We start from the raw sequence: 14,099 nt of genomic DNA on the forward strand, positions 1-14,099 counted from the left end.
CACTCTCTGCAAAGTGGAAAAAACCCTGAGATTTAAGTTACACTTTCCTTTCTCCTGCTCCATTAGCAATGATGTTCAAAAATCAATAACCTACGTTTGCCAGAAAGAGACCTCAGGAGTCCATCTTGGAATTGTAAGAAATTGTCCAACTCTTTCGTTTTTTGGGTGACAGGAAACAAAATTATCCCGTTAGGTATTCACAGAGTCTTCCCTCCTCTAGCTGCATTCCTGAGTCTTTTCGGGGCAGGGGGTATATGTTATGGGTAAGGAGAAAATTGGAGGTCCAGACAGTAAAAATGGCAGAAGTTTTCTCTTAGAAGATATACTTCTCAAGCTGTACAATATGTAGATTTGATAACCTAGACTTTTCAGGTGAATGTGTTGAGAGAAAAAGACACAGGTCAGTGTGGGATAGCTTGGAAAGAATTTAGGGAATTTTTCAAGCAAAGAAAAGAAAGCTTTGTGTGTGTGTGTGGTTGTTGTTGAGCAGCTGCTGAGCTTGAGAGAAAGAGGATATGAAGTGTGATGTGAAAGTCATTTCCCTCCAACGGAGGTTTTGGTTCATATTTAAATTTCAGTTCAAATACTTTTCAGCTGTTGAACTGTTGTTTCATTGAATGTGACGCCACTGGATATCAGACTGGTTGCCACTGGGCTCTGATCTAAAGAGCAGTGGGAAGTGCCAGGGTTATTGACTCTGGGAGGTTTGGACGCTGGGTGTATTTCTCAGGGGAATCACTAGAAATTTACACCTCACACTGGCCTTGTCCTGACCTCCAGGCCCTGTTACTTTTATCTTGTAGCGTGTTCTCATGGAGTTTCTTCTCAGATGAAAAATCCCGGGTCAACTCCTTCCTCCAGTTCAATCCTGTTCATGAGTGCTCAGTCACTACAATCTGCCTTTTATTCTCCAGAAAAGGATTCCCCGCTTCCTGCCTTTAAGGTTATTGCTGAATTTTCCCTACCTGTGTGTTTCTGGGTAATCGCAGTGGAAACACTCCAGGGTGGGTGGGCAGAATGTGGGGAGTTCATGGGTAGAATGTTCAGGCTGACATGGCTATCTTCAACCAGAAGCATATCCTTTTACTTGTTAGGAAAAGGAAGAGAAAGATGCAATACAGCCAGGAAGTTTGGGAAATGACTACTTTAAGGAAAATGGTCTGAAAGTATTATGCTAAGCATGGCTTTAAGACTCTGCAAGCATGTGGTTCTTTGGGCAGGTTTGTGGCAAAGCTTGCATCTGTGACCATGACTCATGCCCCATGTCCCACTGTGTGGGACAGTAAAGGTGAGGATGGGAGAACAGCTGGGTATGGGAGCGAAGGAGGGTCTGCCGTCTGTAATGCGGTTCTTTCATTGAAAACCAAGGTGCAGCTTGTACTGGCTAATTGAATGGAATTATTATTTAGAGTCAGGGTTTTTACCAAGAAAATTGTGGCTTTCAATGTGGGGTGAGGTTCTCAGCGAAATAAGACTATAGATTTTCTAATGAGCCCCCAGGGTTTCCTACCAGGAAAGGGAACTGACTGGGTCCTAGGCTCCGTGCCAAGCCCTCAACAAACATCATCTCCTTGAATATTTAGAACAAACCTTTTATGCCGTCACTATTTTATAGAGGAAGAAAGCAAGCTCGGAGAGGGGAGAGGGCATATATGACCGGCGGTGGCAGGGTAGGGACAGGAAGCCCGGCAGTCTGACATGGAAACTACTCGCTTATCTTCCCTACTCTTAGGAAGGCACAGCAAGGCACTGCAATGTCACCATTTACATAAAGGTAATTTCTGCCTTTTAGTTGTGAAGTCTGTTCCCTGAGATTTTGTCCAGGACAGCAGGGGAGGGGCTCAGAGGCAGTCATCTCCAGGCTCCCTTGCTTCCATCCTGTCCTTTCCTTAAATAAGCTTTGTGGGTAATTATGTAGTTCGTGGAATCCCAGACTAGACTCAGAGTTCCCAGAAGGCAGTGATGTGTAGGTGAAAATAACACGAAGGTGGGAGTCAGGCAGCTGGCACACCCTCAGCAACCCTGTAACTTTGGGTACATTTTTGAACCTGATTTTCCACTTGGGCAGAATGGAGATGAGGAAGTTTAAGAGGAGGGATATTTTTTTTTAAGGGGTGGGCGACATATGGCGTGTGTCTGGGACCCAGAGTCTGTTCAGTAAATGCCAGATCTCTCTGGTTTACTCTTTGGGAGAAGAGCTTGCATCTTGCTTATCCTGTTGCTCTTGGTACATGCAGTAAGCGCTCTGGAAAATATTGTACATTGGCTCAAGGAATGAAGTGCCAGCAAAAGAAAATTTTCACCCTTGTCAGTTTTTAGGGATTTAAAGCAGAGAACTCCACCCCCTTTCCCAGGTTCTGGCAGTCATGGTCGAGGAAGTGTGGGTCCAGGCGCGGCGAGGCTGGGGTCTGAGAGGGCGCAGTCGGGGCGCTGGAAGCCAAAACGGCCGGCAGAGGGCGCCCCGGGCCCGCTGAAAGCGTGGCGCTGGGCTTGCAGCGCTCGCCGAGCGCCGGGCAAAGGCTGCAGTCCGGCGTTGACCACAGCCGTGGACGCGCGCGCTACCCAAGCTGGGCGCCAGGTGAGCGCCCTCGGGGCGCAATGGAGCGCACCCGCCCAGGCGCGCTCCTGCGCGGAGCCCTCCCGGCGACCGGTGAGTACAGGCGCTCGCGGGGCACGTTTCATCCCAGTTGAGGGGCCCTTGGAGGCAGCGCCTGTCGGAGCCGGGCTGTTCTGGAGGTTGATGTGCGTGGAAGAGTGAGCCGGCTCCCAGCTTGCGTTTGGTCATGAGAAGGGCATGGGGTTGACCCCCGCAGGCGCTGGATGGCGCGCGGAGCTTTGCTTCTTGGAGACTCGGGCTTGCTTGAGGCTTTCACTTAGGGGTCTTTTCTCACGGGCCCCTGTCCCGGTGCCGTCCCGGGTTCCGGGGGCCCGGGGTTTGGCGGGGTAACCCGGGACGGGCAAGCACTCAGCTGGGCTCCCCCCACCCCTTTCGCCCGCGGCACCAGCCGGGCGAACCACGTGCGGCTGTCGCCCGCAACTCTTGCCTGTCAAGCGAGGCCCGCCTCCGGGGCAGGGGAGGGGACGCGGGGGCGGGGTGGGCTGTGCCCCGAGGGAATCCGGCCGGCCCGGGCGCCCTCCGGTACAAGCTCGGCTCTCTCTGCCTCGTGTGCCCACGGGCTCCCGGGAGGAAGCGGGCAGTTTCGCGGGAAGGCGCAGGGCTCATCCCCGAGGGGCCAGAGGCAGCTCGAGGGGTGCCCGGGCGCTCGGCCCCGGGAGAAAGGTAGCTGCCCAGGTGAGTAGTACTGGGGGTGCCCTCTCTCCGAGAGCCTGGAAGCCCTTTCCCGGGGTCTCGTCCGCTTTGAACCGCCTCCAGCCATTCGAGGCAGTGGGGGGCAACGCCAGCTCTCTGTAGACCTGGCCCGGGATCCTTGTCCCAAACCTGCTCCTGCGATTTTTGCGCATCGGTCACGGAACCCAAGCTGCGCGCGCAGGGCAGGACTCAGGCGCGCCTCCTGGGTGCCCTGGCGCGGCATCGCCTCCTAAGACTGCTCTCCGAGCTCCAGGAGCTCCCGGGGGCTTGGAGAGAGACAACCCCAAGGCAAGGTAGGTGGCTCAGAGGGAGCTGGGTTGGGCTTGACAGTGAAGATGCGATCTGCTCCTTTCGGCAAACGACCTTTGCTTTCTCTTTGCTTTCTAGGGCTTTAGGGGAGCTGCTGCAGAGCCCGGGGCTTGGAGGAGCGGGGCATGTATTTTAAGCTGCGCCTCAGAGGGGAGAATTATCTGTCACCACCAGAGAGGCCACAGACCCGGAATGTGACGACAGTTGACTAGCTCGGTAGAGGCCTGAGAGTCTCTGGCTTGACAGCTTAGAATATGCTAAATAACCAGGGCTTTCCAGGAGGCATTGAAGGGTCATCTTGTCCCCACGACAGTGACCTGGAGCAAGGAAGTCAGAAGACAGTTGTAGAGAGCAAGAGGGACCTTCCAAGGGGCTGACTCGGACTGCCATGGGCAGGCTCCTGCCACTCGGTTGTTGCAGCCGTCTGGTGGAATGCTGGTGAGGACCTCCACACAGGAGAGCAAGTGGGGCTGGGCAAGGGGCTGCGTGGCCCGTGAGGACTCCTGCAGGTCTGACCGATCCCCAATCCCTGCTTAGGAACTTGGGGGTGTCCGAGCCCCCTCTGTGCTCACCCTCAGGAAGATGAGGACTCTCAACACGTCTACCATGGAAGGCACCGGGCTGGTGGCGGAGAGGGACTTCTCCTTCCGCATTCTCACAGCCTGTTTCCTGTCGCTGCTTATCCTGTCCACCCTCCTGGGGAACACGCTGGTCTGTGCCGCCGTGATCAGGTTCCGCCACCTGCGATCCAAGGTGACCAACTTCTTCGTCATCTCCTTGGCTGTATCGGATCTCTTGGTGGCCGTCTTGGTCATGCCCTGGAAAGCAGTGGCCGAGATCGCTGGCTTCTGGCCCTTCGGGTCCTTCTGTAACATCTGGGTGGCCTTTGACATCATGTGCTCCACCGCATCCATCCTCAATCTCTGTGTGATCAGTGTGGACAGGTATTGGGCCATCTCTAGCCCCTTCCGGTATGAGAGGAAGATGACCCCCAAGGCAGCCTTCATTCTGATCAGTGTGGCATGGACTTTGTCGGTTCTTATCTCCTTCATCCCCGTGCAGCTCAGCTGGCACAAGGCGAAACCCACAGGTCCCTCTGAGGGGAATGCCACTTCCCTGGGCAAGACCATCAACAACTGTGACTCCAGCTTGAGCAGGACATATGCCATTTCATCCTCTCTAATAAGCTTTTACATCCCTGTGGCCATCATGATTGTCACCTACACCAGGATCTACAGGATCGCCCAGAAACAAATACGGCGTATCTCAGCCTTGGAGAGGGCAGCAGTCCATGCCAAGAACTGCCAGACCACTACAGGTAATGGAAACCCCATGGAGTGTTCTCAACCAGAAAGCTCCTTTAAGATGTCCTTCAAAAGAGAGACTAAAGTTCTGAAGACTCTGTCGGTGATCATGGGGGTGTTCGTGTGCTGCTGGCTCCCTTTCTTCATCTTGAACTGCATGGTGCCCTTCTGTGGGTCTGGAGAGACCAAGCCCTTCTGCATCGATTCCATCACCTTTGACGTGTTTGTGTGGTTTGGGTGGGCTAATTCCTCCTTGAACCCCATCATTTATGCCTTTAATGCTGATTTTCGGAAGGCATTTTCCACCCTCTTAGGATGCTACAGGCTTTGCCCGACGACGAATAATGCCATAGAGACGGTTAGCATCAATAACAATGGGGCTGTGGTGTTTTCCAGCCATCACGAGCCTCGGGGTTCCATCTCCAAGGACTGCAATGTGGTGTATCTGATCCCACACGCTGTGGGCTCCTCTGAGGGCCTGAAGAAGGAGGAGGCGGTGGGAATAGCCAAGCCCTTGGAGAAGCTGTCCCCAGCCCTGTCTGTCATTTTGGACTATGACACTGACGTCTCTCTTGAGAAGATCCAGCCCATCACACAAAACGGGCAGCACCCGACCTGAGCCCTGGGGCGAATCCTGCCAGTCACGCTCGTCCCAAAAGCTGCAAGAGTTTTCTCTGAGGCTCGTGGTGAGAAAACTAAGGCGTGCTGAGACTCGAGATGTCGGGCGAGCTCTCCCCTGCTGCTTCCCCTCAACACACAGCTATCTACACTTTAATCTGCGTTCCAGTGTGTTTTCTGTGGTGTTCATAGTGAATCAGGAGGGACACAGGTGAAGCGAATGTTCACAAGGGACCTGTCTTTGGCTCCAAAGTTATTTTTAGAAACTGATTCTTAGGACTTTAAAATAGGGCAAAGAATCAACAATGAACAGCTTCGCTTTAAAATTGAAGCTTTCCAGGAAGGAAATGAGAAGGGTTGAGTTTGCTGTGTACAAACAGGTGCTAACACTGGTCCAAGCAAAGTTTTCAGATTGTAAAGGTAGGTGCATGCCTTTATAAATTATTCCTAAAAAAAAAAAAAAAAAATTGAGCCTTACAGTAGGAATGGGACTTTTTTTCTCCCAGAATTGATGCTTAGTTGATATTGGTCTTATTTATTTATTGTATTATATGGATATTTTAAATTTATTATATTAAATCTATATTTATCATATTTAATAGAATGAGTTATCTGAGATCTTAAAATAGCATTTTGTTCATTTGACTAGCACTTTATAAGCCAATGAAACAAACACAGACTCTCTGAGAGCCTAAATGCTCATTTGTAACTTCCAGAAACGCAGCAAAGACAAATGGAAAATGAAGCTGTGACTGTTCCTTAAAATTTATTGGCACAGCTAAATAGGAGATGAGAATTTGACAAATGCTGTGATAGCTTTATTCTCCTAAAAAGATTTTGAAAGATTTTAAAAAAGCATAGCCACTCTTGTGTTCAAAATTTTTTATGTGACAAAGACTTTCCCAGCAGAATGATTTGCAGTTCTGTAAATATCTGAAATAAAAGTCAGCTGAAGAAGAATCCAACTCGAAATTTATATTAGGTGGCAATAAAAAGTATATGCCATTGTGTATTTATGTAAAATAATTGGCCCTCTTTGTCTTTGCTCATATCCTGTGTCAGATAGCTTTTCTGAACCAGATAAATGACTGCCCTGGTTAGAGATGTGCAGTGAAGACAGTGAGTGTCCTTAACTCGTGTGTCACAAGAGTCTCACCCAGGGGCAAAGGTCAAGTCCTTCCTCTCCGTCTTACCAGCCAAGCTGCTCAGTGGGGCTATTTTGGTAATGCTTTAATCTGAACTTAGAATTGATTTCTTTTAAAAACTCTAACTGTTAATGGTATAAAACTAGCAGATAGTGCCTCGTTATCATCCTTGAGTAAGACACTTCTGTTGGCGGAAAAAACAGGAGCCCCTTTCTCCTTTCGTGTTAAGCACCCTAAAGCCATCAGCATCTCTTTTGACAAATGCTAGCCCTTTCTCTGTGCTTTGGCATCAAGTTCCTGTGTCATCACCTGGATTGTAAAAAGTATTCTGAGTCTCTGTTGCCAGATACTAATTCGTGTGGGGCATTTCAAGAGAATTTTTTGGAAATGTTTACAAAGTATTCTTGTGGATAAGTAATTGACTCAACATTCAGATGTAGTGGGTAACAAGGAAGATATCTACTGAAAACTATCTCCTGCATCAGGTCTGTGTTATTTATGCATTGTGAATGTTTTCTTAATTTTACTGCCTGTATGCTTTCTTACATATAATAAAATTATTTTGTGAACTCAAAACCACCCTGAATGTTGCATTTGTGCTACAGTAGTTAAGTGAGTTTTAAACACTAGAATATTTCAGATCTACACGTAAGAAAACTTGGGCATTTTCAAGGATATGTTGCTTTTCTTTTTCTTTTTAGTGGTAGTCTCCTCTTATGTGTGGCATATGTTGCCTTTGGATACTTAAACAGAAAGTTGCTTTGGGCTATAAACTTTTCCTTCTGTCTCAAAAACATTCTCCCCCCTCCCCCCACCAAAAATTAAAAAAAAAAATACACTTCCTTCTTTGCTCAAGGAATTACTCTCCTTTTCATTTTACAGATTTAAAAGACTTTTAAAATCTCTATTTTTACTTTCTAAGAGTCTAGAGATTTTAAATAACATAAAAATTACAGAAAAGACTGGCTTGTTCTGTGTGGTCATGGACCTGTGACTTAATGGCAACCACTGTATGACTAGTATTTGTTTTAAGAGTACAATATAAGAATTTCTTTCTGGAGAAAATATACAGACTGTGATACTGGGCTTATTTAAAAGTCTTACACAAAACTTCCATTGATCCTGCTAAACCTGCTTAGATCATGTACTAACCTGGCTTTTTTTTTTTTTTTTTTCCTCTTAATCCCAAAGGAAAATGATTGAACAGCAGGTGATGTAAAAATTAAGGGTTAAGTTTATAATTTGAACATCACACAACAGATGGTGTCTTTTTAAATTCCATATTTGCCTTTCCTAGGCTTTGGCAGATAATGAACACATCTAGAATGAACTCACTCAAAGCATGATGCCTTTTCGTTCTGCTTCCTAACTTTCTGCACATCTTGATTCTTTGCAGCTTAATTTTGCTGTTTTGTAATTAGTAGTCCAGCAACATGAGCTGTGATGCCCGGGGTTGTTGTTGTCCAACCAATGAAACACGGCACAAAAGCTTTCACTGTGTATTTCATTGGCAGAATGAAAAATAAAGACTATTAAATACTCGTAAAATTTAGGACACTGTGGATGAGGCTGTACTTTGGGTTTCTGGCGTGTGGGATGAATGGAGGGTATCTTATGAAATGTTCATTTGACAGACAAAATATTTCAGAGAATTTAATTTACAACCATAAAAGCAAATTTAAAATACGTCATTTTATTTCATTTAACTATCCTGATGAGCCTTCATAATACTAGATACATGTAAGACACTTTAGCAAGACAGAGACAGTTTAAAGAGGTGTTCTTTTTCCTTTCCATCTAAGAAGATGCCTTTCCTGTTCAGATAAATACAGAGCTTTTCCTGGCAATAGAATAACAAGAAGTCTTAAGGAAGGGACACTGAGCCCTGGGCTCCAATTTGCAGATTTGGAGTTTATGCAGGAAAGTTGTTGATTTTCTTGGGATCTAAGCAAGTCATGGTCTCTGAGTCTCAGTTGTCTTGATCCATTAAATGGGAAGAACAAAACCTCTGCATTAACTTCTTCAGTGGAGGAGGTCATCTAAATAGCAAACCTGATAAATAGTCCAGTCTCAAGGACTTCCTGAACGCTGCACTCTCTGGCGGCTCCATCATGATTTCCCCCAGGCCTACACAGACAATCTCAGCTTGATTCTTCTACAGGCCAGGAGCCAGTCCACATGTGGGGGCCTGGAACGCAAAAAGCCCGGGCTTTGTTTTGGATAGACGTGGGTTCACATTGCAGCTGCCACTTTCAAACTGTGAGAGAGTAAGCAAAGGACTGTACCTCTCTGAGCCTGTTTGACTATTTGAGAAATGGAATTAAACACACAGATTCTTGTGAGGGTTGAAATGATGCTCGTGTTTTATAAGGGTCCTGAGGTCTGAAATCTTAGGCTCACCGCATCTTTGTAGGATCTCTGCTTGGAAGGGATTGATGACAATATTTATTGTATTCCTAATAATGGAGCTGCTATGCATTTGAATTTTTGCATGTTTGCTAAAGCAAATGGAAATACCTTTCAGAGTGCATGTGGTTTGGGATTCTCCCATTCTCTTTTGCTGTGGTTATCTGGTATTGCTGAAGCAAGTAGCTTTTTATATCAGCATGGTTAAGACAATTGCCTTAATTTTTTCCCACTAGATAGCTACTAAATAAACCTGTCCCTGGTGTTTTAGTTTATGAAATCTACTTAACCCTGCACAGTTTGCTTCAGGAATGATGACTTGATGGCTGGCCAGCTCTGGGCTGTTAAAACTGGGACGTATCGCACTGCTTGATCTGGTTACTGTGGTCATTTGAAGGAACTAACCCCGTGGATCATAAAACTGTAGCATTACGTGGATTAGGTGCACCTCTGTGGGTTTCTTTGCGATTTCCTGGATATAAACATGACATACTCAACCTGTCTCTTGTTTTGGAGGATTGAGGGGATGGCAAGCATTACCGCACCGAGAACCCCTCTAAGACCTTGTTACCAGGCCAATCTGGTCCTGTTGCCTTCTGTCATGTTAAGTAACCACCATGTAATGCACAGAATTAAAAAAAGCAGCATTTGGACTTGAGTCTGTTACATCATTCAAGATTTGGGAGTTGTAATTTAAATAGTATTAGAAGCTCAAAGAGTAATCTCTGGTTGAAAAGGGTTTAACTTTTTAATCACTAGGAGAAAATGGACAGAACCAGTTAAAATTTTTCTCATGCTCATAGAATATATATTCTACCAGCTCTCAGACCAGGTAAATGCTTTCAGTCGTTGAAGAGGCTCTTCCCTGAGCTATGTTCATAGAAAGGAGCCTATCTAGGAGCTATGCCAGCAAAGTGAGAACTAGAGGGACTGAATTGTAGGGCAGAGTTTTCAATTTCACTAAGTAATTTTTAAAAGATAAGTAGTTTTGATAAACTACCTTATAACCCTTGAAAGTAAGTTTTTTCATCTCTACAATATGTGGGTTAGAAGAGGTGATTTCTAAGATTTTTTTCTGGCTTGACAATATTAGATCTGTTACCGGTAAAATAGGAATATGATAGATTTTCCAAGTCTGTTCTCTTTGCTGCTGCTGCTAAGTCACTTCAGTCGTGTCCGACTCTGTGCGACCCCATAGACCGCAGCCCACCAGGCTCCCCCATCCTTGGGATTCTCCAGGCAAGAACACTGGAGTGGGGTGCCATTGCTTTCTCCAATGCATGAAAGTGAAAAGTCAAAGTAAAGTCGATCAGTGGTGTCTGACCCTCAGCGACCCCATGGACTGCAGCCCACCAGCCTCTTCCATCCATGGGATTTTCCAGGCAAGAGTACTGGAGTGGGGGTGCCATTGCCTTCTCTGGTTCTCTTTGCTGCTAGAAAGCTAACAAAGTGATAATTCCAAAATGCCAATATTAGCTCATGCCCTTCTTAACATTCTTCAGTGACTCCCAGTTACTTTCAGGAAAAACAGACAAACCCTGGTGGTCTCTGCCACTCCCACTAGTACTATCTCTACAGACATTCGGAACTTCTTACAGCTTGTGGAGTGTACAAAGTCCTTTCTTGTCTTTACGCTTTGCACACGCCGTGCCCTCTTGCCTGGAACACCCTTCCCTGTTTCCTTTGTTTGCCTGCTCCTACTTATCTTTTAAGATTCAGTAGGGCATAATTAGGGCTTCCTTGGTCTCTCAGTGGTAAAGAATCTGCCTGCTAATGCAGGAGATGTGGGCTCTATTCTTGGGTTGAGAAGATCCCCTGGAGAAGGAAACGGCAACCCCACTCCAGGGTTCTTGCCTGGGAAATTCCATGGACAGAGGAGCCTGGCAGGCTACAGTCCATGGAGTCGAAAAGGAGACACGACTTAGCACTAAACAACAACAGGACTTAATTGCAGAAGGCCTTCTTTCTTCCTTCTTCTATTCTCCTTCTTATTTCTTTTGAAGGGTTTGCCATACTGTAATGAAATAATCTCCTTACTTCTCTCTTTCCCTAGGTTATGTGTCTCTTGAGAGCAAAACCCGCCTTCGTTTCCCTTTCTCCATATATTCCTATGAAGAAGCAAATGGCAACCCACTCTAGTTTCTTGCCTGGAGAATCCCATGGACAGAGAAGCCTGGTGGGCTATAGTTCACAGGGTCACAAAGAATTGGACATGACTGAAGTGACTTTAGCACGCATATATTCCTGAGCATCCAGCACACTGCTTGTCTTACAGGAATTGCTCATTAACCTTTGTTGAATGAATGAAAGCATGAGCAAGTCAAAACAGGGGATGCTGGAACCATAGTTTCAGTGAAGTTTATTTCTGCAGTGCTTGGTGTATGTGTGCAGGTCTGCAAGGCTCGTTCTAGCATGTTTGGGTAGAACCCCGTGAGATCTCAGGGGCCTACAGTTCCCTGAGGTCTGACTCGTTGTATAGAGGTCATTGCATACACTGTCCACTGTCCCTCCATTTCTTTCTTTTTTTTTTTTTTAATTTGGCTGTGATGGGTCTTAGTTGCAGCATAAGGGATCAAATTCCCTGACCAGGGATCGAACCTGGGCTCCCTGCATTGGAAGCCTGGAGTCTTAACCACTGGACCATCAGGGAAGACCCCTCATTCTTATGTGTGCTGATGTATATAATCAGTGACGTTTGCAATCAATAAAGTTTGTGAGCACTTTCTGTGATTCAAGTCATGTGTCTGCTGCTGCGGCTGCTGCTAAGTCGCTTCAGTCGTGTCTGACTCTTAGCGGCCCCATGGACTGCAGCCCACCAGGCTCCTCCGTCCATGGGATTTTCCAGGCAAGAGTACTGCAGTGGGGTGCCATTGCCTTCTCCGGTGTTTGATGCTGGAAATAATCAGATAGCATCCCAGTGTTTGAGGAGCTTGAAGTAGAGATAGGTATGTAAATAAACCATCACCAAAGAATGTTTTAAAAATAAGATATAAGAAGAAGGAAAATGATGATGCTAACAGCAGGCGATGCCAGGTGATGTCAGTAGGACCATTCTTCTGAGCCCCTGGGCATTGTACCATGTGTATCCTTTTATTATCTGATTCCACCTTCACACTCACCCTGTGAGGGGGTGCCATCATCAACACCCCCATTTTACAGATGAAAATAATGAAGATTCAGAAAGGACCTGTGCTGTGTCCTGAGTCATACAGCTGGTAAATGATGCAGCAGGTTTAAATCTAGAGCTGTCGGACTTTAAAGCTTATTCTTTTGATCAGGAACCCATTCTGTTTACCAGGAACCAGGCCTAACCAAACAATTTCTTGTTAAGTGGGCTCCCACATCACCTCACATACTGGTGGATTAAAAAATACTTTTTATTATCATTCACATTTTAAATCATGTACAAAAAATAGAGAGGATTGTATATAAACCCTGGGTACCCATCTTCTTACCCACATTAGAACATGAGCAAGACTAAGGTTGGTGGTCTGAATAAAGCACAAGGTTGAAGTCAAGAGGCCCTTTCAATTTTAACACTGTCATCCTGTGGAGTTCAAAGATAACAGAATGAGGAGATGGCCTATTCAAAGGTCAAAGTGCTCCTCGTTTGGCCATCAGTTTGATCAGGGCACCCTTATGCAGTTTGGTTCAGCAAACATTCATCTATGCCTGGCTGGTCCTCCGTGCTGCTTTGGGAGAGGAGTGGCGGTGAGGGATGAGACAACAGGGCGGGGCGGGGAAAATGCTCGGCGAGGGAAGTGCTGCTGGGAGGGCATTGGGATGGGCAGAGTTGGAAAGGACATGGTGTTGGAGCTGGGCTAGAGGGATGGACAGAGCTTGGGCAGCCACAGGCAGGGAGTGAGAATGCCCGAGGCTGGAACTCCAGTACCTGCAAAACGTAGGTCTGAGGAGTGGGCACTGTGTGGTCTTCTAGATACAGGACTTGGAATAGAGATGAATTGAAACTCACTAGAAAATTTGATCCAAATGAGGCCCCTTAGGCTGTCAAAGTAATTGCTTTGGGACGCTCTCCATGTTCTGAGGGCACGTTCAGCACATGAGTGACTAGCCAGACCGTCAGATGAAAGTGGCTCGTCCCTCCCCTCCTCATACCCTCCCTGCAGCCTTGCTCACTTCTTGTGTGTTAGTCACGCAGTTGTGTCCAAATGTTTGCGACCCCGTGGACTGTAGTTCACCAGGCTCCTCTGTGCATGGGATTCTGCAGGCAAGAGTACTGCAGTGGGTTGCCATTACCTTCTCCAGGGGATCTTCCCGAATCCCAGTCTCCCGCACTGCAGGCAGATTCTTTACTGTCTGAGCCATCTGCTCTCAAATAGGCTCTGCTGACACCCCTTTTCTCTCTTTCCACCTGGGACTCCCTCCCTCCTGTCTTCATCTGTTTGGGCCTTATCTCAGGTGTCAGCCTCTGCGGAGCCTTTCTGTGGCCCTTCCTCCCCCAGGCTGGCAGCCCACTGCAGGGCATGCATCCTGTGGGTGCTGTCTGTGTCCCTGTTTCTCACGGGAGCTCCTGGAGGCACAGAATGGATCCTTTTCTACACTCTCCTTCCAGTGCCCAGCGTAGCCTGGCACACAGACGTACCCAAGTGGATATATTTTTAAATGAGTGGTTCAGTTCAGTTCAGTCACCCAGTCGTGTTCGACTGTTTGTGACCCCACGGACTGCAGCACTCCAGGCTTCCCTGTCCATCACCAACTCCCGGAGCTTACTCAAACTCATGTCCATCAAGTCAGTGATACCATCCAACCATCTCATCCTCTGTCGTCCCCTTCTCCTCCTGCCTTCAATCTTTCAGGGTCTTTTCCAATGAGTCAGCTGTTCGCATCCGGTGGCCAAAGTATCAGAGTTTCAGCTTCAGCATCAGTCCTTCCAATGAGTATTCAGGACTGATTTCCTTTAGGATGGACTGGTTGGATCTCCTTGCTGTCCAAGGGTGAATTAATCATTTTATGAAAATGAATACTGCTTACACACATACCTTAATT

General features: G+C 47.0%; 1 protein-coding gene and 1 non-coding gene across 4 annotated transcripts; one reads left to right on the forward strand and one right to left on the reverse strand.

The window, feature by feature from the left end:
- The first annotated feature begins 2,160 nt into the window (after positions 1 to 2,160).
- DRD1 (dopamine receptor D1) lies at positions 2,161 to 7,262 on the forward strand. 3 transcript variants are annotated; one of them, XM_027552660.1, is made up of 2 exons: positions 2,161 to 2,650; positions 3,698 to 7,262. In XM_027552660.1, exon 2 carries the CDS (start codon positions 4,202 to 4,204, stop codon positions 5,540 to 5,542), a length of 1,341 nt encoding a protein of 446 aa, XP_027408461.1. In that variant the 5' UTR covers positions 2,161 to 2,650; positions 3,698 to 4,201; the 3' UTR covers positions 5,543 to 7,262. The 3 variants fall into 3 exon arrangements, with proteins under 3 accessions (XP_027408461.1, XP_027408459.1, XP_027408460.1); XM_027552658.1 differs by lacking the exon at positions 2,161 to 2,650 and adding an exon at positions 3,095 to 3,603; XM_027552659.1 differs by lacking the exon at positions 2,161 to 2,650 and adding an exon at positions 3,204 to 3,292.
- A 4,407-nt stretch (positions 7,263 to 11,669) lies between these two features.
- On the reverse strand, positions 11,670 to 11,742 carry TRNAW-CCA. The gene has a single exon. It is a non-coding gene; the product is annotated as a tRNA-Trp (tRNA).
- Between the last annotated feature and the right edge of the window lie 2,357 nt (positions 11,743 to 14,099).

The sequence above is a fragment of the Bos indicus x Bos taurus genome, chromosome 10 (assembly GCF_003369695.1).
Source record: "Bos indicus x Bos taurus breed Angus x Brahman F1 hybrid chromosome 10, Bos_hybrid_MaternalHap_v2.0, whole genome shotgun sequence".
Classification (NCBI taxonomy): Eukaryota; Metazoa; Chordata; class Mammalia; order Artiodactyla; family Bovidae; genus Bos; species Bos indicus x Bos taurus.

Coding starts and splice junctions, on each gene's coding strand:
- DRD1 (XM_027552660.1), top strand. CDS start 4,202: ATGAGGACTCTCAACACGTCTACCATGGAAGGCACCGGGCTGGTGGCG.